General features: G+C 40.8%; 3 protein-coding genes across 3 annotated transcripts; 1 reads left to right on the forward strand and 2 right to left on the reverse strand.

Moving 5' to 3' along the window:
• Positions 1 to 2,411: 2,411 nt before the first annotated feature.
• Positions 2,412 to 6,713, reverse strand: LOC102704859 (ureidoglycolate hydrolase). Its single transcript, XM_006664645.3, has 12 exons — positions 6,380 to 6,713; positions 6,169 to 6,254; positions 5,755 to 5,829; positions 5,249 to 5,377; positions 4,709 to 4,795; positions 4,383 to 4,585; positions 4,207 to 4,309; positions 4,029 to 4,120; positions 3,535 to 3,597; positions 3,199 to 3,439; positions 2,985 to 3,025; positions 2,412 to 2,748 (listed from the first exon to the last, which is right to left on the reverse strand). The coding sequence occupies exons 1-12, from the start codon at positions 6,602 to 6,604 to the stop codon at positions 2,651 to 2,653; spliced, it is 1,443 nt and encodes a 480-aa protein (XP_006664708.2). The 5' UTR covers positions 6,605 to 6,713; the 3' UTR covers positions 2,412 to 2,650.
• A 1,985-nt stretch (positions 6,714 to 8,698) lies between these two features.
• On the forward strand, positions 8,699 to 14,983 carry LOC102715357 (flowering locus K homology domain). Its single transcript, XM_006664105.3, has 7 exons — positions 8,699 to 8,814; positions 9,256 to 9,713; positions 12,367 to 12,610; positions 13,233 to 13,381; positions 13,460 to 13,747; positions 13,856 to 14,044; positions 14,634 to 14,983. Exons 2-7 carry the CDS (start codon positions 9,261 to 9,263, stop codon positions 14,826 to 14,828), a joined length of 1,518 nt encoding a protein of 505 aa, XP_006664168.1. The 5' UTR covers positions 8,699 to 8,814; positions 9,256 to 9,260; the 3' UTR covers positions 14,829 to 14,983.
• Positions 14,984 to 19,728: 4,745 nt separating this feature from the next.
• Positions 19,729 to 22,828, reverse strand: LOC102715630 (protein WRKY1). The gene is made up of 4 exons (XM_006664106.3): positions 22,671 to 22,828; positions 21,434 to 22,316; positions 21,208 to 21,333; positions 19,729 to 20,574 (listed from the first exon to the last, which is right to left on the reverse strand). The coding sequence occupies exons 2-4, from the start codon at positions 22,249 to 22,251 to the stop codon at positions 20,430 to 20,432; spliced, it is 1,089 nt and encodes a 362-aa protein (XP_006664169.1). The 5' UTR covers positions 22,252 to 22,316; positions 22,671 to 22,828; the 3' UTR covers positions 19,729 to 20,429.
• Between the last annotated feature and the right edge of the window lie 4,460 nt (positions 22,829 to 27,288).

A 27,288-nucleotide genomic window follows, 5' to 3' on the forward strand; every position in this document is an offset into this window, starting at 1 on the left:
GTTTTCGCAAGTTGCAACTGCTAACAGTAGATGTGTAATCTAGTTGTCCTGTCCGACCACTCACCGCTTCAAGCCAAGGTCGTAGCATTCCCACCTTGGCGATAGACAGAGTTATTTATGTAATTGTGTTCTTTCCCGGTGTAAAGGTAAATATCTATTTATAAATATGAGATAATGAACATTTTTACATATAACTTTTTAAAAAACGTATCCTTTAGTAGTTCATAAACCGTGCGTAAAAATCAAGAAAAAAGAACTAAAAATAAGCTGGCCTGAAAAATACAGTTTAAGTACAAACAGGGGAATTAACCAACACTAAGTAACATTTTGCAAAAAAAAACATGAATTGTTTAGTAGTTTGGAAAAAAGTATAGTTGTGTGATTTTTATGACCAGAGTATATTTGGTCTAATAGAGAAACAGAGTATACATATAGAGTTGAGGTCTTATGGTACATGATCATCCAAGCAAGAATAATAATTCAACCAGAGTATACTAACCAGTACGCAAGGAGGGAATATTACGAACCAAATTACCAAACAAGAGAGGCAGTTATGTATATCTAATATCTAGATTCTTTTTTTTAGAGAGAGAGTTCTAATATCTAAACCCTATACCTCTTAACAAGACTTCCAGTATTGGCATTGAAAGCGATTTCTAGCAATGAAGGAACATTCAAATCTGGACTCAAGCCTCCTAGAACAGGGCGGTAGCAAAATGTGATGAGCCATGCAGAGGTCTGCAGGTCAAGATTTTAATATGCATAATTACCTAATTGGAGTACAAACTCAGGCAACGTAGTAGAAACTCACCAAACCACTAATAGGCATCACAGCGGCGGCAGAGATAGGAGGGGTGGCTCACCGCCGGTGGGGATGGCGGGGTGACGACGGGAGTGGCCGGGCGACGGCAACAACGGGGATGGTGACGACGGCGTCGGGACGGCACGGTGGAGGGGCTGGCGGCATGGTGAAGCTGTGGACAGGGTGGCGCGGATCTGTCGCGCGGTGGAGGGACGGCGCCGCGGATCTGTCGGCACGGGCGTTGCGGTGGATCTGCCAAATTTGGCTTGCACTAGTTGGGGTGGCTGTGGTGGTGCAGGTGGTGGGGAGGGGAGAACGGACGGGGTAGAGGAGGGACGGAGGCGGCGCGAGCGGCGTGGAGGGCGGCGGGCCGGCGGCGACAACGACGGTGGCGACGCAGGCGGTGGAGGAGCGGTGGCGCGAGCGGTGTGGAGGCGACGTGAGGGCGGAGCAGGGCGAAGGGAAGGGGAGGGCGCGTTGCTAGGGTAGACTGGGTGAGGGATGACGCGGACGATCTGAACCATTTGATTTCGAGATAGACTGTTATGGAGCGTTGGATCTAAGAGGTGAGGATGTAGAAGTGAGGATTATAGTTGGTGCACTATAGGGTAGAAAAAATAGCTCCCGCAATTACCTGTAAGTTAATATGAACACACATGTTTATAATTTAAATAATATATGTACGTATATAATATAAAATTTAGCGACGACGACGACGGAGGCGGCGCTGGTAGTGGAGGTGCCGCGAGCGATGTGGAGGCAGCATGAGAGGCGGAGCCAGGCGGCGCTGGGGCAGAGGGAAGGCGAGGGCGCGTTGCTAGGGTAGATGGGTGAGGGACAACGCGAACAATCCAAGCTCTTGATTTTGAGACAAACTGTTATGTATCGTTGGATCTAAGAGGTGAGGATGTAGAAGTGAGGATCGCGGTTGGTGCACTATAGGTTAGATAAAAGGAGCTGCAGCTAAAACATAGTCCAAAGATAACGAGACAACATCGAGGTGATTGTCGGTATATTTACAAACGAGAAATAATTTGTGAATAAAAATTTTATATATTTATTTTTAGAGATTCAAAAGACAAGACTAAAAATAAACTTTGATTAAAAAACCCTAAAATCAACTCTAAATTAAAGGTTAAAAATTTAAATTTTGACTTATAAACATAAACAAAAGCAAAAAGATAGGAGTGCAAGTCTAAAACACTCCAACATGAGGAGAAAATCATTTTATTCAACCACTATTTGTACATCTCCATATAAAGTTAAATGAATTTTTTCATGACCATTGACTAACTTTCAGCATAACTTCATTGCTCTCGTCACACTTCTGTAGTTGGCCATAAAACCAGAACCAATAAGTCACTATATATCGTAAAAATGAATAATTATTAAAACATAATTTGGTTTATAATGTGACAAGGCATGAAGAAATGCAAGGTATTGCTGACAAGAGATTATTCGACGCAACAAATTTTCGCTGAAAATTGATGGCGGTTTGAAAAAAAAAAGTTATGTTTTCTGTGAATTTTTTTAGTATCAACTATAGTTATTATTATTTCCTTCGAAAAGGAAGCTAGGAAATCAAGCAAGAACGCATGATACATTCAGATTCATGGTGACGCCATCAGAAATTTATTTTATTTCCTCTCTGAAAAATACGGACCAGTTTTCTGACCATCCAAATGTTGTTATTCTTATTCCTGAAGAATGAGCTATGGCTTTGTTTTGCATCGACGTCTGACGCGGAGAAGGCCATGCGAGCAACTGCTGTACATCGTGTTTCACTTGCTGGAAAACGAAGGTGTTTGGGTGCTTCTGAACTCTTGATTCCTTCCTCCATGCTTGAGCTCACTGCAGGGATAATCTGGCCATTGTCAAGGCTAGCACCTTGACACCGTTCGCCATGTCCTCCGGGGATGCATATTCTTCGGGCTTGTGACTGTAACCTGAAACCCAGAAGGATGGCTCGGCAAAAAACCCAGAAGGATGACTTCAGTAGCCACTCTTCATTTTGCAGAAGCTTGTTGTGGTGTTCATAAATTTGTTTATTACAATGTTTATTTTCTTAATTAATGCAGAGTTTTAAACTGGCATAAGAAACTATATCATCTCGAACATTATAGCATCTAGATTACTGGATTTTTTTTCAATAGGAAATGAAGTGATGATGGTGTGCACAGACCTTTGTAACATGGGATGAAGATCATTCCCATTGGTGATATTCTGCAGAACAAAGAGAGTTTGCGTGTTAGTTGATAAACATGTCAGTATGATCACACTCACTGAAATAGCTCACTAAACTATATAATTATTTGAAATTAAGAAAAAAAAACCACATGTTTCAAAAATCGCCAATCAAAATATTTGGGGAAACCCTGTTGGGACCTGTACTTGACCTGGCCATGAAGAGTGAATCATGATAAGCTCTGCTAATCATCAACTTATATTCCAGATTCAACTGTTTTGCAGCAAATTCCATTGCCCTGATGACTGATTTGTCAGATAGAGCAGGTGGATCCTGATTTATGACCTTAAACTCTGACAGCACCACGCCACGGTTCTTTGATATCTCAATTGCGGATTGGCGAACCTTCTCAATAACATTATTCCTCCTCTTCTCATCAATGTCTCTCACATCTATAAAAAGGATATTAAGAAGTCGTTACTTGTAACATGATGATACTTTTTCCAGAGAATAACCGTACTTCAGTTCAAAAGAAACAGCCTCCTACCAATTTCCACATGTGATTTACTTGGGATGCTATTGATAGCTCCTGGATGTAGCTGCAGAATACCTGAAGAAGAACAATTCGTTATGGGAAAAATCTGAAAATATATCAACCATTTTCTTAAGATTCTATCTGAAAACTCCGAGCTTCATAAATATCTTTTCATGATAAAACAGAACAAAACAATTCTAATTGAGCATCTAGTCTATGACGAGGCAAAACATTTGAAAATCTTGCTTATGGTCTCTTGCTTGTAATTAAAGATAAAAAAATTCCTACTTTTAAGTGCAGCAACATTCTCTATTTGATGCATTTCAGGAGGATGCAGAACTAAAAATGTTCTAAGCTTGAAAAGCAGCATGTTTTATTCACTTGGCTATGATACAAATTGGTTGAGGCACATATATAGTCCAAATTTACTTTGTGGGTCATAAATAAATGTTGGGTAAATTTAAATGATATGCATGATAGAAACAAAACCAATTTGTCAAGCATACCAACTGTTCCAACAGTATCAATTGATCCAGATTCCAAAACGTGTTTCTCAACTGCTAATGCCAATTCAGCTGCCGCCAGTCCAGCATCATTTCTGCAAAACATTTTTTCCCCATGTATATATATGTGGTGGGCAAATAATGCAATCTGAATGGATGAACAATGAATGGAGATGTTAACCTTGCAGGCATGAGCACTGCTCCAGCATGACCCCCGTTTCCTTCAAACTCCACCTTAATACTTGCAGGGGCAGCAATAGCAGTAACAACGCCAATTTGAATACCTGTTGTAAGAACATATATGAGTAAGAGGAGAAATTTCAAGCCTTAAAATTATTAATTAACTCAGAATCCAACCTTCTTTTTCCAAAATGGGTCCCTGTTCAATATGCAATTCTATAAAAGCAAAATACTTGTCTTTCTTCGAAAACACATTATGTAGGTCCTCAGGATGCATCTTATAGCCAGCAGAGTCTGCAGCATCAAAAAATGACACATTCTGATTGTCAAATGTTTCTTTGAGGGCCTGAGCGAGTTCTTCACTCCCTGCCATTAAGCGGCTGCAAATTATCAAGGAGTGAAAATATAAGTAACAACAAAACATGATCGTGGAACAATAAGTCCAATCTGAAATAGTAATATTGCTTATAATAAGCTTCAAGTTATGGTCAGTGAGGCAAAACCTTCCCAAGCAGCTAATTCCAAATCTTGTAGGCTCTTCCGATGTAAACATAATAACCTCCAAAGACCTTTTTGGCTGGAATCCAGACCTGTATGATACAAGCAACAAGAGTTTGTTTCGTCACAAAAATGAAACCAATCTAGCATCTAGATATGCTTTAGCTGTTTCCTCAAATATGTGGCAACACAGACGAAACATGCAATGTTTGTCACAAGATGGAAAATATAATGCTTAATACTTATATGGTCTGGAATTGTGATATCAAAAGGTGTAAAATTATGCAAAGCATCTGTCACAATCTGACCATCATCTCCTTGAAACCAGTATACATATTCAAGCTGTATAGTGACATGAAACTGTGAATGTCTAATCCCTATGTTGCGAGTATTGCATGGGGATAAAACTGTACAATGCACTAACCACTAAGTCAAACTAAGTTCGATTGATAGTTCATCACATTAATATTTGATGAAAGAGAGTGCATACAACATAGACAATGTGAGCAAAAGGCAGTAAAAAACTTGTCAGGCAGTATATGTACCTTTTCAGCATGCTAATTGCCTCAAGAGCACCCAGGACACCAACCACCCCATCATATTTGCCTGAGAATGGGATGGCGTCAACATGAGAACCAGTTGCAACTGCTCCTAGTCCTGCTTCAGAACCCTCCCTGTAGATGTATGCGATGTTACAACAGGCATAATAACTCCAGCACAAATTGCTCCTTTTATGCATAAGTATAGAAACTCCAAAAGATAGTGAGAGATGTCAAACATCAACGGCATCAGGGTTGGAAGATAGATCACTAACAAAACTAATTTCATAAGACATTTGGCCAAGTGGGGCCCCTCCAATTATGCCAAGAAATTGTAATGCTGGTAACTGGAGCAAAGAAAAGTTATTCAAACCAGATATGCTATCCCAACTATTCAAATTAGTAACCTTCCAAAGATCATTTGCTACAGAATTTTTTGACATAGACAGCAACTTGTAAAACCAGATAAATCAAATAAACAGGCTTCCAAAATAGTCAAAAGATCAACTCACCAGCGCCCGAATATATTGCCAACGGCATCTTCTTGAATGGCCAGGCCAAGCTGCTTCATTATCCCTTTTATATACCTAAACATTGTAGAAATTAAGAGCAATCAACATAGGACAGAGATGCATATTATCATCATGGACAGATAGCAGATACACACATGTACCAACTGAAATGCAACAGCAGCTCTATCGAATCAGAAACAGCATCCAATCAGAACTATAGCAGATCAACTCCTATCACGGCGTCAAATAATAAGTTTAAGCAGATTCTGATTCGGGGTAAGTTCTGTTCATCCCATCGGAGTCTTTTCAATGTAAAAAAACAAACGAGCCATTTCTTTAACTAGTTGCCGACTAACTCTCCCTACACACTACTCATGAAGTGCAAATTTCGAAGTGGGTGTGAGAATGGGATACCGTCGAGCTTGCACGTCCTGGTCGCTGTACAGAACGCGGGTCACCGACGGCGCCGGCGAGTCGGAGAACGAAGCCAGCTCATCTATCTGCGAGAGAGATCACAGCGCAAGTAAGTCGACGCCGTATATATGTCAATCAATCGCGCCTCGGCTCGCCTCGCCTACCACAATAGGAGAGGAGAACTAGCGCGTATACGCACGTACGTACGTACCTGACGCTGGAGGCCGTCGGAGTCGACGTAGAGCGACGACGAGGACGAGTACGAGTACGAGAGGCCCCCATCGCCGTCGTCGGACGCCGGGAAGCCGGCGAACTCCTCCATCGTCCGCCGCGCCGCCGCGTCGTCGTGCCCCGCGCCCGCGCCCGCGCCCGCGAGCAGGAGGAGCACGGCCGCGAGGGCGAGGAGGCGTCCGGGCCCGGCGGCGCTCTTCGCCATCGATCTCGTCCTTCTCGCCGGCTTCCACGGAGAGATGGATGGAGGCGGGCGGCGACGTGGGAGATGACGCGACGGCAGTGATCCGCCTCCCCTCCGGACGGCTGACGAGGAAGAAGACGACACGAGTCACGAGCGCGAATCTGGTGGTGGGGCCCGCGCTGCCATCGGTGGGGAGTGGGACCCACATGGCAGCGACTCCAAAGGAGAGGCTAGTCGCTGGTTCGGTGGGCCTGGTATATGGGCGGGCCGAAGAGTGGACCAACGCGAGGCCTATGGGCCCATTGGCAGCATCCACCTTGAATCAAATCAAAGAGTATAAAGTCTGTTGTGCCTCCCTCAGAAACAGAGTGAAATTGAAATCCTACCTGGATGAGTTTAAGGCCTGTTTCTTTCGGCTAAAGATTATTATAATCTAAATTATTGAGTCAGATTACTATAAACTAGATTGTTATAATCTATAGTAGAATAAGCTGTGAGTTTTTTCTTTTCTAGATTATTAGAGTCTGGATTATTGGGTTGCAAGTCTAAAGAGGAAGTGGAGTGGCATGGTGGGTAACTTTTCACCCAATAATCTAAAAAAAGTTCACCTAAATGAACTTATAAGATTATAATAAGCTGGACTCCAGATTATAATAAGCTACTTCAATAAGTTGTCTGTCTATTTCAGCTTACTAATAATTTGGATTATAATAATCCCGAATCGAAAGAAACAAGGCCTAAGATTTTGATGTTCTCGCTTTCACCTTATTTTATGGATTTTTACAATTGCATATTCGAATCTAAACAATATTTGATGAGCTTACGACAGCTGAAGATTCCTTGAAGAGTTGCCTAAACAGGATTTAGGGCAAAATTAACTTTTTCCCATGAAAGGGGACCAAAGAAGTTGGCCACGTTCGGCTGCCTCACTTCCTTAACCGGACTCCCTCATTTTTTAGGGGCGTGTTTACTAAACGGACGGTTAAAGGTGTATATTTTGTAAAAATTTTGAATAGAAATGATTTCTTTAAAAATCTTATTAATATATTTTACAACTTTTTATAATTAATAATTAATAAATCATATGATAATCTATTAGCACGTTTTCCGCGCCGGATTTCTACCTACCGAACGCGTGACTTTGGATCATTTGCCATCCTTCCGGAAGACGTATTCTCAAATGCTACTCTTCTCGTCAACTTTAACTATTTTTCACTGACATCACAGGTTTTGTTGATTCAGTGCCATTTTTATCTAGTTTTGTAAGATTATAGCTATATAGGATCTTTTATCTTGATAATAATTATTTTTTAATTGTTAATTTAAATTTAAAATTTTCTAAATTATATTTTTACATGGAACTCATTTACCTATATTCTAAATTGTACTGGTTCATAAACTCTTTTCTATATAGTATTTAATTTATAATTCAAATTCTAGATACTTCTAAATTGTATTTATATACTGAAAATTATTACAAATAAAACAATTGATATTGAAAATGATAGTGAGGGAAGAGTCCATCTATAAATACAATTTGTAAACAACTAAAATTTTAGTTAAAAAGAATCAGATTAGAAATACAATTTATGATTTTAAAATAAAAAGGGTCCATGTGTAAATTAAGAGAAAAGGTCAATATATAAATACAATTTAGAAGTATCTAGAATTTAAATTATAAATTAAATATTAAGTAGAAAAGAGTTTATGAACCAGTACAATTTAGAATATAGGTAAATGAATTCCATGTAAAAATATGATTTAGAAAATTTTATATTCAAATTAACAATTAAAAAAATAATTATTAGCAAGATAAAAGATCCTATATAATTATAATCCTACAAAACTAGACAAAAGTGACACTGAATCAACAAAACCTATGATGCCAGTGGTAAATAGTTAAAGTTGACGAAGAGGATGGCATTTGGAAATGCGTCTTTCGGGAGGATGTCAAATGATCCAAAGTTCCACCGAGCGCAGCATTAAGTAGCTACTGGCTTGGTGGGTCTTGTATGAGCCGGCCCAAGGGTGGACCCAGGCGAGGCCCATGGGCCGTAAGGGCGCAGCCGCCTTAAATCAAACCGAGCCCGAGCACGGGGGCGAGGCGCAAGCCACGCTCCCAAATCCGCACCGCTCCCGTGCTCTCCCCTCCTCTCCTCTCAAAACCCTCCACGGCGGCGGCGGCGGCGCGTCCTCTCCGGCGAGCCCTGGTCCCCGTCGTCCTCCGTAGGGTAAGCGGCTTCCCTTCCCCGTACCTGTATCTCCTGTGGCATCGTGTTTGGCTGGCGCGGGATAGCTCGCCGACCGGAGCTCGCCGTGTGCGTGGGGGGCTCGCCGAGGGTGTGGGGGTAGGGTTGGGCCTAACGCTTGGACGCGTCGGTAGGGCGGGGGGGTCGCGTGGCGCGGGGCGCTTCTCTGCTCTCGATTTAGGGTTTCGGAGGTCGCCGCTGATTTGTCTTCTCCTCTTTGACTACCGGCTGCTGTGGCGTTTAGGGTTTGCGTGTTGGGCTGAGGATTTAACTAGGTGGATCCGGAGAAGTTGGAGGGCTTCGTGGAGTTTCGTAGGGTTCAGAGCCTAGGTTTTTGCAGGAATTAGGTTGCCCAAAGCATGGGGAGAGAGGATTCCCCTTCAGCTTCATGTTACTTGACATGGTCTCGTTGTGTGTTTCCAGGAAATATGGATGGGCACACCGAGAGTCCTGTGGAGCATGACATGAGTGGGATTGCCAACGAGGAGCAGGCCATTCCTCTCGGCGATGTGCCAGAGCAGTACAAGGAAGATCCAGAGAATACATATGATGAAGAATCCAAAGACCCAAGCTATGAAGAATCAGGGATCCCATACAATGAAGACCAGCTGGACATGAATGATGGAAATGCGGGGCATCAGAATGAAGAGGACCAAGCTATCCCCTCAGAAGAAGCTTTGGGAGAGCAGCAGGGCAATGCAGAAAATGATGACAAGAAATGGCCTGGTTGGCCTGGAGAAAGTGTGTTTCGTATACTGGTTGCAGCCCAAAAAGTTGGTGCCGTCATTGGTCGAAAAGGGGAATTTATCAAAAAAATGTGTGAGGAATCCAGAGCTCGCATCAAGGTGCTTGATGGACCACCAGGGGTACCAGATAGAGCTGTAAGTTCTTCTCTTTTCTTAAGCAGGACTATTTTCTCTTATTGTTGGTTCAGTTAGTAACTTAGTATTCTCAGTATGTCATAGTCTCTGAAGATCCTGTATACTTGTTTTAGAGAACCAGCAAAGTAGATATTTTGTAGTATATTGGTGTTTTTTTTGTCCTATTATATGGTTATATCGAGGGATGAATCAATTACAGATGGCTACAACTCCAGACAATTTCTTGATCCCCCACACTGTGCATTACATTCACAATTTCACATTCAACTGCAGTGGTTTATATTTAGTGTTTGCCAGTTTATCTGATAATTGGTGAGCCTGTCTGCAAGTAATGGAGTTGACTATACTAAATGTAAACTCTGAGGAACTAGTTGGCATTGACATTATATGATACAAGAGATTTTCAATTTAATACTTATCTAACTTGTGACGGAAGTGCTTGAGTAGGCTCGCTTGCTTTCCTTTACTCCCTCAGAAGGGGATGCAGTTTTATTGGAAGTGTAAGAACATCTTTGGTTAGTGACTATGGGGCTTGTAGCGCTCCTAATAACTACTATCCTGTTGTCAGCGCTAAATCAAGCTGAAGGTGTATACTTTCCAACATTTGATCATCTAGGATATTGTAGTGTGTTCTATACTTCAATGTATAATCACTCATAAAAATAGTGTTGTAACAACAACCTTCCTGGTATAGATCTGTCATATTGCCATGTACAACAAGTGGTGAAAACTAACTCTATTTAACTTTGGTCTGTATGTAAACTTGGTTACATGGGTAACTTTAGATTTCTGCACTGATCAAGTAATTTTTACATGAACAAATAAAGGTTGGACTACATATCATAACACTGAGTTTAGCCAATTTGTTAGCTGTATGTATGAGGACAAGTTAAAATCCTTACCCCTCTTTTAAATCCTAGTCTGGAGGCTAATGCCCATGTGTTCTGAACACATGTATCATATAGTCAATATATGTGGATGCTCTTTCTCAGGAATAATCTGATTGATTATCAGATGATAACAACAATTATTTGTTCCATTCTGGAGAATTGGGTGCAAATACAAATAAAATAAAATCAAATAATTGGGTTATCATCCTAAGTATACTTAGTTGTATAACCATTAAAGAATTATTCACTCTAGTTGTCTTAAAAGTTTTCCCCACAGCTAAAGAAACTCTTAACTAATAAGTGAAAATCATTAAAAAAAGAAGAAAGTGGCGTGCAAGTACGGAAATTAATAGTGTCGTCGTGTCGAAAGCAATAACAAACTATCTTTGCAGGTTCTCACTGCAGTCTAAGGCCTCAAGTTGAATTGTTTATCTATCAAAAATAGACGAGCGATCACGGTTATCAAAGTTCAGTTTTGTGCTCCTGTGCTGCAAGTACTGTTAAATCTTTTGATTATTGGACGAAGATCCCTATCAAGAAGCTTCATATGTTGTCTGGTAATTCCATGACCTGCTTGATTTTTTGACCAAACAGGTAAAAATAATAAAAGATTAAAAAATGTAAAAATGCGTAACCCTGATCGGTTCCAAAATAATAAACGTGATATCTACAAGTGTATTTAAATGCAAAGTAACATCACATGTGCTGATATTTTTTTTCAGAATTGGTCCATTTGAAGCAGTGCTCTCAAATCATATAATGTGATGAGTGAACTATATAGCCAATTAACCTAAAATGCAATGGCACATTTCTATTTCTCTTGCTCGGATTATAACATTACCCATATGATAGAAGATGTTAGCTTAAGTATCCAATAATCTAATTATCCAATTATCCACAGATATTGGGATTTTATTACCCATAGACAACAGTCTTGATCCTTGTTCAATAGTCAATAAAAAAATAAGAGTAAAAATAATTATGATTAATGATGCTAACTAAGATTAATAAACATGCTAACCAGGAAAAAAATGTCATAATGTCCTTCACATTGAGTGAAGATAGACTTCTCTTTGACTTCATGGTTTTATTACTTAGGCCGCTAGATGCTCTAATATTTACAATCTGGAAGTTCTGTAGAATGTAATGCATGGTTTGTACTCTGACAGATTTAGTCAGTGTTTTATTTTAAATATTTTGTTTTTTTTTGTAATTCTTTTGAATAAATATATTGATGATAATGAATTGACATTCTTTGAAGAGCGTTATCAAAAATATTTTACGAGAAATGGTAAGGAATTTGTTTATTATATTCCACAGGTCAGTTCAGCAATATTGAACTAGCCCTAGGTAATATACCTTGATAATTTGCTGTATGATTAAAAGGAAGTGGTCACTATCCTACTACACCTGGCATTCCTTGTAGTGTCTGTGTCGTGCTGAATTGCCTCTTGGTTTACCCTTTATGGATGTTTTTTTGGTGTGTATCTGCAATGTTTCAAGGGAAGGCTATTACGCCATGCATAAATGGATAAGACTGAATATATGTTACAGCCTCACTAATAATTTCAGGATAGATATAACTGTTCTATCAATTTATCTATCTAATTCGGACATGTGGATGGAAATAATATTCCCTTGTATTATCATGGCATTTTCTGGTGCCTTTGCCATGTTGCTATTACTGACTCTCCAATGTTTGGTCATCTGTATGTACCTTGTTTTTGTACCTGCTGACATAAATACTATTTTCTTCTTTAAAGGTAATGATTTCAGCAAAGGATGAACCAGATGCACTAGTACCTCCTGCTGTTGATGGACTGCTTAGAGTTCACAAGCGGATAACAGATGGTTTAGATGTTGAACCTGATCAACCTCAACGTGCTGCAGCTGGAGGACCAACACGGCTACTGGTGCCAGCTTCTCAAGCTGGCAGTCTGATTGGCAAACAAGGAGCAACCATTAAATCCATACAGGATGCTTCGAAGTGTGTTCTCCGAATTCTTGGTGAGCTTTTACATTTTCATCCCATGTTTTATGTCTATTACTTTCTATGTTTTTCTTTATTCTGTTTCAAAACTGGAGTAGTTTTAGTGATAGATGTATGGCTCTTTGTCATATTTTGTATGATTTCTTTGTATGAATTAGGAAATATGCATTTTTAGTCATATCAAGTATACACTCAATTGATGTTTTTATATGCCATGTGTACTCCCAAGAGAAGTATTTTGCACCTCATCCAATAACTGGCTTAGCCACATACAATTTACTGGGCATATATGCCATATAGGATCAACCATTTTCATTTTATGTATTGAAAAAAATATCCATTACCTTCCTTAGGCAAAGGTCACTCTTTAAGGATTCCAGCATGCTGGACGTATATGCCAGCCATAGCATTTATTTTACCACACCTAAGATGGTGTACCATTACAGTTCTCATTTGATTGTTGGCTGATTAGCCATGGTTTAACATGCTCTCTTTACCACTTGTCCATTTGTATTTCAATTTGTTATTAGGAGGCTCCCCTACCAGCTGATAATTAGTTTCACAAGAATTCTTGCATGGACTATTTATAAGCATGCTACAGCACTGTTCTTCAGATAGTTTAACATTTTTTTCCTACAGAAAGTGTACCACCTGTTGCATTAAGTGATGACCGAGTTGTTGAGATACAAGGTGAACCTACAGATGTTCACAAAGCAGTGGAACTGATTGCAAGCCACTTAAGAAAATTTCTTGTTGATCGCAGTGTTCTCCCTTTGTTTGAAATGCAGGTAAGTTCGATTTTACTGCACGGTTTATTGCTTACGCTTGCATGATTGTTCGATAATCGTAATTTGCCTTCCTGTCAGATGAAAGTGCACAGTGCACACAGAGAGCAACCTATGCCACCTCCTCAGACGTGGGGTCCTCCTCCACCTTGGGGTCATCCATCAAACCTTCCTCCTGGTGGCCCGGGTTATGCTGGGAATCCACAGTTCATGCCTCCGCGGCCTCAAGACCACTATTATCCTCCTCCTGATGTGCCTCCTGTGGAGAAGCAACCACACTATGGAATTTCTTCATATGGCCGTGATGCACCTCCTAGTGGCGCTCCCCCTGCCTCAGGGAATCAGCACACACCACATGGCTCTTCTCAAGTTAGTTGCTATCACTTTGACCCACCTGAGCTAATGAATCATTTGCATGCTTGTTATAATGGTTGCTTTTATTGAGTTTTCCCCATATTTGATAAATCTATTTGGCAGGTGACCCACAGTATGCAAGTTCCTCTTTCCTACGCTGATGCCGTCATTGGGGCAGCTGGTGCCAGTATCAGCTACATCCGCAGGCATAGTGGTGCAACAATAAGCATTCAAGAAGGTGTTCCTGGAGAAATGACGGTGGAGATAACAGGAAGTGCTTCACAAGTTCAAACTGCTCAGCAACTGATCAAGGTATTCTTTTTTTTTTTGCCCTTAAAGGCACCCAGATTCTTCCCTTCTTTCGCAAAACAACTAAAGAGAATCATTATCACGTTGTCTATCAACTGCATCTTATCTAAATATAATATTCTGATGTTCTATTTGGCAATCATATGTTGTAATATTTCTTCTAGCAATGTATATTCAAGTCCACCTAACTAAGCAAGTACAACTACAAACTGTGGATGCTAGATTTTGTATCTGTTGCATTAATTAGAAGTGATGCATAGAAGAAACTTAATAGTAGCTCATTGGATCTGTTGTTTGGTAACCACTGTATATACAGCTCTCTTTTTACATCAACGGTAAAAAAATGTCTATAGAGAAATCTACACATGTATTATACCGGAGTGGTGGGGAAAAAAAAATCCTACGTTCGTGGTTTGATATGATAATCAGTATAAGATGATTATCCTCATTTTAAGAATGGTCACTGATAATCGAACCATCGTAACTTGCAGATGCACACTCAGATAGAGCTGGCTATCTGCATCCATTGCTGTATGCATTATTTTTTTTTAAAAAAAAATCTCCTATTAACAGCATCATCTTCCTATTGCAGAATTTCATGGCTGAAGCATCTCCCCAAGGCCCCCCACAGGCTCCTGCTCCACCTTCTCAACCAGTCGACGCGGGCTACAGCTCCTACCCACCATACGGAGGAACATCATACGGATCCCCCCCTGGCAGCGCAGGTCCTCACAACGGAGGAAGCTATGGCGGCGCACCACCCTACCCTCCGAGCTACGGATACTAGTTGCGCCCAGGCTTTAGAGTGTGGGATCTTTTGGTTTTGTTGGTTCTCATCTGTCTCGAAGAACTCTCAGATTATTGGTTGTTAGGACTTCCCTGAACTTTTCAGTGGTGCAGACTGCTTTCTGACGGCGGCACCAACTGTTTCCTGTTTCCTCATATGCTCAGCTGTTTTAGCTACTCATGTCGTGCTGTAAAACTTTAGACGTTTTAACCTAATATTATTTCTCTTGATGCACTCCACCTGCTGCTCTTCCTGCTAGCCAAATCCGAATCATCAGAGAGTTGTTGCAGTTGATGTTGCTACGGTGTAACTGGGTTTAACTGTAGGTGTAACAGGGGGCCCTTGCTCCATACCTCCATGTGCATCAAGATCCGAGCACCCGTGATTTTTGCAGGGGAAGGGGTACCCGTGATCAGGATGGGTATGCAGGATGATGACGACGAACAAAATGGATAAGCAAACCAAGACCTGAATGTCCAATCAACAATGGCATCTTGGGGATGGCAAGGCTGACCCTCTACCAACTCATCATTTGGCATAAAGAAGCTGCCAGCTACTCTACCGGAGACGGTTCGATCTTGTTCCTCTAATCCTATGGTCAACACGATTACACGCTAACACGATTGCTATCTATTACCTCCTATTCATGTCGTACGATATTTTAACCTGTGTCTAGATTTATTTATGGATGAATATATAATATATATATATATATATGTCTAATTTATTAGTATCTATATGAATCTAAGCAACGTTAGAAAATTTTATATTGTGAAATAGACGGAGTATATATTTATTTGCTGATTGAGTTCATGCCTGGTCACCTGAAGGTAGGGCTGAAAACGGAGCGGATAGTTTCTGTCCGCTCTGGAAAAAAACGGATACGGAGGTAGCTCGGAGCAGATATTTTCCGGATAATTCGAATATGGATACGAATACGGATAATTTTCTTCGGATACAAATACGAATACGGTATGGCAGTTTCCGACGGATACGGATATTTCGATGGATATCCGCAGATTGTAATGAGCGGATATCTGCGAACACCTAAAATCAGTTCAGCTCGCTTGATTCCAGATCTGGCCTATCAAGGCATCAATTAATTTACTACAAATTGTTTTTGTGCTATTAGACTATGGGGTAGACTTATGTCACTTATCTGTTACCCATGAAACTAAATGTAATATGTTTAATCTATGATGAGGCCTAAAATGACCACTATCTCGATTTAAGTTAGCTATATATATGTGGTGCTATTTGTCTTTACGAACGGTTTGACTGGTTTGTATGTTCCGAGAAATATTTATTTTCGTATTCGTGTTCGACTATATCCGATCCTTATTCGTATTCGAGATAATTCGTATTTGTTTCCGCATCCGAGATATTCGTATTCGTATCCGTTTCCGTATCCGCCTAAAAGTATGGAAACAAATACGGTACCTATATTATCCGTCCATATTTGTTCCGTTTTTAACCCTAACTAAAAGAAGAAAGGATAGCTGGAGACTCTAGAGGAACATGGGCATTGGCCAGCCAGCCTAACAAGGTACCCCACAAAGCTCATCATCATCTCCTTGAAAGAAAGCTATGATCCTAACACAAGAGAATGTTTTATTCTATTCATTTATAGTGGCAGTCCAACGTGGGCAGATTTAGGCCTTGTTTAGTTCCCAAATTTTTTTCTAAAACATCACATCGAATTTTTAGACACCTAAATAAAGCATTAAATATAGATGAACCAAAAAAATAATTGCACAGTTATGGAAGAAATCTTGAGACGAATCTTTTGAGCCTAATTAGTCCATGATTAACTATAAGTGCTACAGTAACCACCATGTGCTAATAACAGATTAATTAGGCTCAAAAGATTCGTCTCGCGGTTTCAAGGTTAGCCGTGAAATTCGTTTTTTCATTCGTGTCCGAAAACCCCTTCCGACGTCCGATCAAACATTTAACGTGACACTTCTTTCAAAAATTTTCTCAACCTAAACACCTTAGGCTATGATTTTTCTACAAGTTTGCACGCGAGTCTTGACTTGCTGGCGAACTGCCAGCGAAGAGATTGACTTGTTTTGATGTGTGATGCGTCCTGTGGGAGTGTGGGGGTCCAGATTTTAGACTTAGGAGGCACGTTTTTGCTGCCCTCATAGACCACCAGATCAGTGACCACAATAATCTTCTTTTTTTTTTCCTTCAGAGTCATCACTTCGTTAGATACAATGCACAAAGCCAAACTTGGTTTCTTGCAAGTCACATCTCTAGGTGAGAAAACTAGAGTGTCTTTTTTTCTCTGACAAAGAGATGAATTGCCCAAGTGTCTCAAAGTCTAGATAATTTTGTATTCGTTAGCGGCTGACGTCGTATCTGGAATGTCGACATCATCATGTCAAGAATCGGGTTAAATTAATGTGGGGTGGTAGACTCTGGAGCACTAGATCATGATTTCGCAAGTTGATGAGAAAAAAAAATATCTTGACAAATCCAATTTGGCAGCCTGTTATCTTTTTTTGCTATTCAGTGTCACGAGGAAAGCTGCAAAGGAGGAAGATGGGTAAGATCATAGTCATGATCTATATTTTGTGATAAATAATTGGCTTGTAAATTGATAGAGTTTGGTTTGGAAACAGATATGTGTTGGTGTGAGTGTGTGTGACTAATGTGGGTCAGGTTGCGATATGTGTGCCCAGAAACGGTTTGTTTGTCTCTGTGTGTGCAGGTGACTTAAGGTCAACTGTGGTCAATGGCTGGTGAGGACCATGACTAGGTTCAGGGAGAACTGCGGTTTGGATAGTCGGGATGCGGACCATGACTAAGTTCAGGGAGGAACCGAGGTCTGGATGGTCGAAATGCCATGTGACATGGTTGGAGTAGAGTCGTGATTCTCGGAGGTCAATATCAGTCAACGGCGGTGGGATCGTGACTAAGCTCAGGGAGGAGCTGAGGTCCGGACGATCAAGAATGCCGGATGACGATGTTGAATACGAGATGGCACATGGTGGAGGAACACCGTGTGGGATGGAGTCGTAACGGGCTTCACATGTTGTATGTGTAAGCATCGGGAAAATCGCGAAGTAAATTGGATCAAGATCAGATGAGAAAAAACGAAAATGAGTTGGTACAGTAAAGTCGGGTTACTGTAGCCGCGGGTTACCATAGCGAATCCGGATTACTATAGCGGAGTGGGACTCCTGTAGCGACCGCGTACTGTTCATGTTCGGGTACCGTAGCACGCGGGTACTGTTGCACCGAGGTTTGGTTTTGGATTCTAATTGGAGATAATTTTGGAGATGAGTTTTACTAGGATAAGGAGTCTGATTCCTAGTCAGTGATAGATTTTGTTGATATAAATAGGTACCGAGGGGTATGCCCTCGGTGTGCTTTTGGATATTTAGAATTAGAAAATTAGAGTTGAATAGTTGTTGATTCTAGATCAACAATTTTAAGAGGAGTGCTGTTGTTGCACTTTGTAAATACTAGTTGAAGCAATAAAGTTGAGAGCATTCAATCTACATATTCTGCTTTCATCTACCGGTATTTCTCTGGATCTCGACGACCTGATTGACGGTATAGAAGCAACGCGATCAAGTTAATCTCAGGAGCGGCGTAACCAGATTGGCGGCATAGGACGGCGTTACCAGAGGTAATCGCAGGAGCGGCTAACCAGAGTTAATCTTTTATTCCGTGAAAGATTTTTGGGTTTTGGTTTTCTCTACCATTCACCCCCTCTAGTAGGTCTGTTTAACTCTGTTTCGATCATAAAAGATGCACCAACCAGTTGGCTGTCATTTTGTTTTCTGAAGAATTTCGTGTGATATGATATCTCATATCTGTCAGACATGCATAGCTGTTTGAGGATCCTACCTTATAACTGTAGCCTGTCAGACATGCTGCTATGATGTACCGATCGACCAAGGCCTTTTTGCTTGCTGATCAATGTATTAATCATTAGCAAAGGTAACAATGATAAACCATAAGATGGCAAGTTAGCCTGTCCTGTCCTTCAACAAGAGCTTTGATAAGAAAGGAATCAACCTGGAAAAAGAAACTCCATTGCCTGGCAATTACTAAGATTTCATGCTTCACAAGGAAAACATAGGACATGGTCACATACACAAAAGCGGAGAGGGTGCTAACTATTTGCTACATAATAGTTTTCCACTATGTTATACCCTTGCTTGGAAGTCAGAATACACTACGAATTTTAAGCTGAACCTTTGCTTGAAGCTAAATCATCTCCTTGACCTCTCTTAGACACACTTGTTGTAACCTAGTTCCAGGCTTTAAGAAACAAAAAAACTCACTCTTTACTAACACAGTACTACTAATAGAGAAATGAATTCAATTCCCTGTAATAGTTGTCACATGGAAATGCTTGAGAACTCCCACCAAATTAAGGCTTGCACGTATGGGTCGATTTAGGGCTCTACTAGTTATTATTAGCGTAGTTGACCATACAATAAATCATCGGTTGGTGAGGCATTTTTGTCCAGTGAGCTGCTCCAATTATAGGTTTCTTCAATTCGTTTGCCCCCACAGTGCAACCATGCATGTACGGACTCGCATTCATAATTATATATCCGGAAGACTCCATGTTGTAAGCATCAAGTAACGTGTTCAATCGTCAACCCCATGTTGTTAGAAGCATTCAGAGGGAAGAATAAACAAGCATATGGGTCAGGAATATTTGCACAAGCTTACTAGATGTAAACCACTTGCTGACATGGGTTCCTGTTGAATTTCAATTTCCTGAGAAAACGTGATGTAGACTTCACTACTACAATGCCATAAAAGAAGTCATGAAAAATAGTACAGAGATATCCATTTTATTGCTAGCCAAGGTTTGTTTCTATTTTAATCTTTGATGTTTGTGAGATTCCATTTATTGTGTAGGCTACAGAGCTTTTAAAGAACCCAAGGATAGCAGATGATGTCAAAGTCATTAACATGGAATGCTTTACACAAAAGCAGCAGTACGACTGAGAAATCATACCCAACAACTAACACCTGGAAAAAAAAAACCTAATGGTCCAAGTGTGTCAGTATGTTAGCAAGAAGCACCTTTAATGCTGGAATGATTCTTCTGCCAAAAGAAATTTGATCTTTCAATAAAGCAAAAGCAACATACAGAGGCAAGTCATTGCAAGTAAACTTGTGCAAGCTAAAAGCCAAATCCTGCTTATCCTTTTCCAGGCTTACACACTGTTCAGTTGTTCACTTCCTTTTGTCAAATCTTCCCTTCGAATTCTTCAAACCTAATCCCCCTTCTTTGAGCAAATCTCGCAGGTCACTGTCCAATCACATGTTCTTCCTCCATCCTCTCTTAATCTGATGTGCCACAGCTCATCAAAGAGAGAACAACAACTTGTATGTCCCCACTTTGGACAGTAGATATTGAGACCACCCATAGCAGCAATGGCTTGTAGCAGTTCAGTAAGGGCCCAAGCAAATGACCAGGCTCTCATCAAATGGCTCCGCTGTTTGTTACTCCTACTTTCACAGTTTGCCGACCTACTTTCACATGGCTGGTTCGATCATCCCCCAGAAAAAGCTTGGAGCATCTGCATTTTCCAGAATGGATTTGCGCGAAATACTACGGGTTCCCTAGGTCTGGGCTGACTGTGTTGGCAGCCGAGTATGGTTATGCTCGCCTTCGTATGTCACAATGAGCATCGCCGGGTCATCTACGCACCGCTCGACGTGCTTCCTCGCTGGGCAGCCCCTGACGCTGCTACATTTGTAGTAACCCCTGCAATGGATTCGAGAAATCAGCCCAATCGGTCTTCTATGCAGTCAGCAGATAAAGATGATGTGCTGTAGGAGAAACAATCAAGAATCAACAACATGTGCATGCTATCATGGCATAGCTACATTTTCCTATCATTAAGTGCAGACTTTAAAGCTTGAGATGAGGTGGGGGATGAGGGCAATCAAGATTAGGATGCAGATAGACAAGCATGCTGATCAAATCCATGTTACATTAACAATATAACTACTTTAGGTCCCCCCATGATTGATATTTTGTTTTTCCACACAGGAGTAAAGAAATAGCAAAAGACTGTCATGATCCACTAATCCACTAAGCTGGTTATAATTAATTGTGCCCGCGACTAAGGTATCAACACGTCTTGGCTATAGATCCACTTGGAAATTAGGAAAAGGTGGAGTGGAGTGGAGGATCCACAAACAATTATTCCACAGGTAAAGGAGCACAATGAGTGCCTGATGCAGATGTGGCATGGCATCTTTCAAGGTACAATATGGGGAATACCACATCATGACTAAAAAAAGGATACAGATATATTTTTTAGTGTTAGTTGACCACTGACATTAGTTAACCAAGGATTCGCGTTTTGCTAAGATTAAAGTTTTTAGTTCATACCTCGGATGAGGGGAGCCCTTAATCGGCTTCTGCCCATACTTACGCCATGAATATTCATCTGGAGGTATGTCTGCTATTTTGTTGCTAATGGCAGGCACTTTAATTGACCTCTTAATTCGCAACTTCCTGAAGAACAGAACAACATGAATAAAGTTAAAGCACATAATGCTCAACCCCCACAAATGAGAGCCATAGTAGGGTCAGGAACTACAAGAACATAGCTTACCTCCTCTTTGAGCAATGGCACCTTCCCGTTGTGGCACACTTGCCACTTCCATCCTCCCCTCTCCCAGTGCACCGCCGTTTGGGTGCGTGGTGAGCATTCACCGGGTCGCTCGCGACGGGGCCGCCGATCAAATGGAACGGCGGCTTCCCCTCCAGGCTAGCCACGCTGCCATCCATGCTAAGCGACGACATGAACGCCGACGACATCGTCGTCCCGGTCGCGCTGGGGCTATCAAACTTGAGGCTGATCCCACTGTTGCTCCTCTTGAACATCTCAGCCTGCAACTTCTGCTGATGCTGCTGGAATGGGTACCTATGTGCAGTGGCGCCAAACTGGAACTGAACCGACAGCGGCTGCACCAGCTTCGGAGGCTCGAACTGATGACCACCCTTGCTGCTCGAGCTGACCAAATCAAGCCCCCGGGACGACGACTCCGGCGCGCCGCCGCCAATCCGGTTGCGCAAATGCGCGGAGCTAGTAGATGGAGTGGCAGCACTAGCCATCATCATCCCTAGATGAGCACTGCTGCTGCTCCTCTCCAAGAACCCCTTCTCTCTCAACACCGCCGCTGGCTTGCTGCTTCTCCCGGCTATCCTGCCCCTAGCGTGCCCGCCGCCGCCACGGCCGCCGCCTGCACCGCCGCCGGCGCCGCCATTGCCGAGGAGGGAGACCACCTTCCTGAACTTGGCACAGGCATCTCCTGTCTCTGAAGCTATGCTCCTTAGCAGCGCGGGGTCCTGCTGCTGCGACAGCAACGCCAGCACCCTGTGGCAGCTCTCCACCGCCGCCCTGTTCGCCGCCTCCACCTCCTCCTCCATCGCCGGCGGCCGCCCGGAGCTAAACCGAACCAGAAAAAGGCCTCCGCTTCTCGCTGCTCTCAGATCTGAATAAAAAACACAACACGGGACAAGAAGACAAGTTACACAGATCTCCATGAAACCCCTCCAAGAAACGCGAGAGACCCCGCGGCACATCCCGGCGACCAAAGCAGACGGCTCGCCGAGCAAGCCGCCATCAAATCCGGCGCCCGGGGGAAGCCCAGCCAGCCGCCGATCAACGGCGGGCGGCCGGGTTCCCAAGTGGCCGCCGCTCCGGCGGTCGCCACCCACCACGGGACGACCCACCGTCGGCCGGCAGAGAGGAAGGTCGCCGAAGAAACGCACCGAATTCGTCGCCGGAAGAGGAGAAGAAAACAAGAAAAAGAAAAAAGAATCAAGAACTCGTCTTGCTCGCTCACCTGCTCGGGGCGCCGTGCCGACGCGCGGCCCATCCTTCCCGGACGCGTCCGGCCACCGGCTGCGGAGTGGATCGGTCCCAGCTCGGAGAGGACCAGACGAGGCGACGCAGGAGAGGAGGAAGAAGAGCAGAGGAAAGAGAGAGAGAGAGAGGAGTTGGAGAAGAAGACGAAGAAGAGAGGAAGAAAATAAAAACCGTAGCTTTGGAGCTCCGCTTGGAAGGGAAGAGCTCGGAGGCATAAAAAAACGTAATTTTGGAGATTCCGAGGGACCTGCGCGAAAAAGTAACCTGCTTTTGGTTGGAGGGAGGGGTGACGTGGAGAAATCCCAGCCGTTGGATTGGTGAGATGGGCGGCTGGGAATTGTTCTCCGTGGGGGTCAGCAGTGTCAAGGACAAGGGTCAACGAGATGCTGTCTTCGATGTTGTTGTTAGTAAAGAAAGGGTTTTTACGGTTTTGCCCCTGGTGTGGGGCAGAAATTTGCGTGTGAAATGTCCCGGCCGCCATGGTACAATTTATTTTTAATTTTTGTTAAGTTTTATTAGATTTGATTAAGTGGTTGTTTGGATTATGTAACTTTTTTTTAAGTCCGTCACATCGGATGTTTGAACGTTAATTAGAAGTATTAAATATAGACGGATAACAAAACTAATTACATAAATAAAGGCTGTTTCGTTAGAAAATTTTTTAAACCTAATTAATCTACGATTAACAAATGTTTACTGTAGCATCACATTCGCTAACCATAGACTAATTAGACTCAATAGATTCGTCTCGCGAAATAGTCTAGAATATGAACAGACTATGAGGTGGATTTTATAAATAGTCTATATTTAATACTTTTAGTTAGTACCAAACATTCGATATAACAGCGACTTAAAGATAGTCGGATGGAAACAAACACCCCCTAACTTTTGTAGAACTTCAACTTTGCTCCGCTGGTAGTATTTAGGTTGGTTAGCATGATGAGCTCCTGGTTAATCAAAACCCGGGGCTTTACTGCAGACAGAACTAATGACATGAGAAAAAAAATAATTGTACCATGGGTGAATCACTATATTTCAATATTGATTATCATAGAACAATTTGATGAACAATTACTAATAAATATGTTATGATGAAATAGGATGGATTTATCTGGTTATTAAAATTATTAACTCAATGGACTTTTACATAAATATATTAATTTTTTGACGGAAATATATTAATATTTGAAATGATTGATTTTCTTAGCAAACTAAACAAGTCTAATATAAATGCACCCAAGTGTTCTCAAGAACAAAAAAAAACTATGTTTGAATCGTACCAAGAAGGTTGGGTTATTTTGGTATAGGGTTCCTATAAAGAAGAAATCCTATAATCTGTTTTAGAACAAAGGAATGGATATATCGAATTTGAAATTTCTATGAAATAACGCATTTAACAACGTTTTGCGTATTACTATTGAGTTTGTTTCATGTGGGACCCAACAATAGACATATTCATATTTTTTAGATTTGTTTATTTCTATTGTTTTGGCGAACATGTAAAGAGTTTAATCACATATCTAACTGTCCTGTATGCTCATCCAGAAGAAGTAGTGTTAAGAGTTCAAATGTACGATGAATTAGATATAAGATTGGCTCTATTTTTATCTTCTAATAACTTTCTCTTACTTATCTATTTAATGCATCTATTATGAATTATATATAAAATCAACTTTTTTACAGAAGGCAGCATTTGTACTCAAATTACTTACGTTGTTATATAAACTTGTTAAGGAACGATGTATAGTTGTATACTTCTTTAAAGGAAGGCAACGGTGATGGTGAATTTACAGTCTCATCTCGTATGCTGATTTTTTTTGTCAAAAATATTTCAGGTACTTTTAATATTTAAAAGATCTATCTACATATTATTAATATATTATTTTAGCTATATAATATAATTTTTCTATACAAAACTATCCGCAGGGATGAAAGTTTGAAAAAATTCATGATTAACTTGTTCCAAACAATAATAGTACGTGCACAGTTTAATTTATCCATAGAAAAACACAAGTATTTAGATAATAAAAAACAATATATACTTATCTGCAGTGACTGATCTAGCTAACGATATTAGAGGAGTCTGAACAAGTTAGATAGAGTTTCAACACCTTTCTATTAATCTTTGTTATAAATTTTAGGGGGTTGTGGGGCTCTAATAGTTTAAATAGGGGTAGCGGGAACTCGAACTCCGCCGTCCCTAATTATCTGTCATGTTTTATTGGAGTATACTGACATGTGGATAAAAAACAGTAGCAATGGTGTTGTTGAGTCGCTGGCACGTAAAGACCGGCAAAGATATGTGTGCGTCATGAATCCTGATGATTGATGAAGAGTATTACTGTGTCTCCAAAGACTTGATTATTAGAGCAAGGCTAATAATACAATATTTTTATAGCTTTTATTTTCCATTCATATAGTAGTTAGCTCTTTATCATTAATGCATGATCTACATATCACTCTTATAAAGTTTTTTGGTTCTTGTGTCCGAGCTAGATACAAGCTTACAACTCGCTTACACTCTCTTCCATCTCCTTTCTTCTTCATATAAGCATTTAGACAGCTTATAGCCCGCTATTTTTATACTAGCTCTTAATCGTATTTCCTTGACAAACGCCGGGTTTGTTGACCGCGGCCCCGGTCCGGGGAGTGGGCCCGCCATGTGGGCCCCCGACCCGTTTTCGTCTTACTTTTCCGCGAAGGCCAGGGGGCGCTGGCAGGTGGGGCCCGCCGCTGTTGACCCCGTGATCGAGACTCTCGGTGGCGTGCGGTCGGAGGAGGCCTCGTGCAGAGCGCGTGGGGTCTCGTCCGTCTTCGTCTACCTCGATCCGAGCTTAGCCAATGGCCATGGCCATGGCCCATCCACGAATCGAAGGTCATCCTGTGTGTCCTCTGTCTCGTCAATGTGCTGCAGGGTAGAGGATCTAAAACTATAGGAGTATCTTGCGTGGTTCTTTCGGGAAACAAGCCAGCAATCAGGGTGCATCCAATTCCAACTAAAATTTTTTGAAACAAATATCACGTCGAATATTTGATTATATGTTGAAAAGAGTTTTTGATATAAGTGAAAAAATAAATTACAGATTCCGTCGAGAAACTATAAGACGAATCTTTTAAGCCTAATTAATCTGTCATTAGTACATGTTGGTTACTGTAGCACCTATGGCTAATCATAGCCTAATTAAGCTCAAAAGATTCATCTTACACTTTCTCTTATAATTGTGTAATTTTTTTTAATCTATATTATATTTAATGCTCTATTTATATGTTCAAATATTTGATGCGATATTTTTTAAAAAAGTTTTGGAAACTAAAATAAGTGGGAGCATGATTATTGTGCGGTTACCCCCAAAACTGTGAAGATTTTGACTTCGGAAAAATTTAATTTAAAAATATATGGTGGCAACGGTTTTGTCACTATAACTATATGTTTTGAATTGAACAACTGTCGTTCGTTGGACCGAAGGAAAGATCGAACATTCGTGACATGGACAGTTTTTTCACGGCGTCACCGTGGTAACCGCACAGTTTAAAATGAAAACTATCGCATGTTGAATCGAGAAAATTTTGAATTTGAAAAAAAATCGTTCAAAACCACTTATTACCGCTACCATGCATCCACAGTAAACCCATTACCTTGACGGTTCCTGAGGATGCTAAGGATGAGTTTGAGATGGAAGAAACAATAAGATACGTAAAACTAGTTAAATCATTACCATACGGTTAATTAATTAAGTACTACATTATTCAAAATAACTTTTTTTTATTTGTCCTGTTCACATTAAAATAAAATAAAAATATTGAATATCCACTATTTCTATCAAATCTCGATGCAATTGTCTAGCACATTTTATAGTTCCAATATATTTATTTATTTGTTTCACAAACTTTAAAGCAGTGAGACTCCTAATTAAACTTATTTGGGACAATAAAAGGGTAACGGGGTGATCTTATTTTGAGACTAAGAAAATTAATTATTCAAAGTTAAAAAAGGATTAATATAAAATTAAAAGCATTTTTTACATATAACTTTTTTTAGAAACATGGTAACGTGCACACAAAACGACTGATTTTCTTCTCTCTTCGCCTCGCATTCCAACGTTTCGTGACTAATAGTAGAAACGGGGAATGCTAATGGCAGGATTTAGTAGTACCTCGGTACTTCAAAAAATATAGCACCATAAGATCAAATTAGCTTATGCGTATATATTTTATCTTCTGCTTATAAAATTTACATTTTTAACCTTAAATTTAAAGTTAAATTTAAACGTTTTTTTATCGTAGCTTATTTTCTAGCAATGACTTTACATCACTAAGAATACATATATAAACATATAAACATGTTATTCACATATTATTTTTCGTTCATAAATATACTGCAACTATCACCCGCTTAATATGTTGGGTGATACACAGTATTACTCTCTCTATTTCATATAAGAATTTATGATCTTAACTATATTAATTCATATATAAATATATACATATTGGTTCAGTAGCATCCTTTGAATCCGAGTAGAGACAAAAGATCTTATAATATATATATAAATAGGCGGTATAAATCTAGACAATCTAATACTAGGTTACTAAATTTT

The sequence above is a fragment of the Oryza brachyantha genome, chromosome 12 (genome assembly GCF_000231095.2).
Source record: "Oryza brachyantha chromosome 12, ObraRS2, whole genome shotgun sequence".
Lineage (NCBI taxonomy): Eukaryota > Viridiplantae > Streptophyta > Magnoliopsida > Poales > Poaceae > Oryza > Oryza brachyantha.

Excerpts from the sequence above, each read along its gene's own strand:
- LOC102715630 (XM_006664106.3), bottom strand. The coding sequence starts at position 22,251 with ATGGAGGAGGAGGTGGAGGCGGCGAACAGGGCGGCGGTGGAGAGCTGC. Across the intron at positions 21,334-21,433 it reads TGCCATTGCTCAAAGAGGAG|GAAGTTGCGAATTAAGAGGT; the intron begins GTAAGCTATGTT and ends TCTGTTCTTCAG. Across the intron at positions 20,575-21,207 it reads AAGGGCTCCCCTCATCCGAG|GGGTTACTACAAATGTAGCA; the intron begins GTATGAACTAAA and ends AATCCATTGCAG.
- LOC102704859 (XM_006664645.3), bottom strand. The coding sequence starts at position 6,604 with ATGGCGAAGAGCGCCGCCGGGCCCGGACGCCTCCTCGCCCTCGCGGCC. Across the intron at positions 3,598-4,028 it reads TGATACTGTTGGAACAGTTG|GTATTCTGCAGCTACATCCA; the intron begins GTATGCTTGACA and ends GTTCTTCTTCAG. Across the intron at positions 3,026-3,198 it reads GATTCACTCTTCATGGCCAG|AATATCACCAATGGGAATGA; the intron begins GTCAAGTACAGG and ends TTTGTTCTGCAG.
- LOC102715357 (XM_006664105.3), top strand. The coding sequence starts at position 9,261 with ATGGATGGGCACACCGAGAGTCCTGTGGAGCATGACATGAGTGGGATT. Across the intron at positions 12,611-13,232 it reads GTGTGTTCTCCGAATTCTTG|AAAGTGTACCACCTGTTGCA; the intron begins GTGAGCTTTTAC and ends TTTTTCCTACAG. Across the intron at positions 13,382-13,459 it reads TCCCTTTGTTTGAAATGCAG|ATGAAAGTGCACAGTGCACA; the intron begins GTAAGTTCGATT and ends CCTTCCTGTCAG.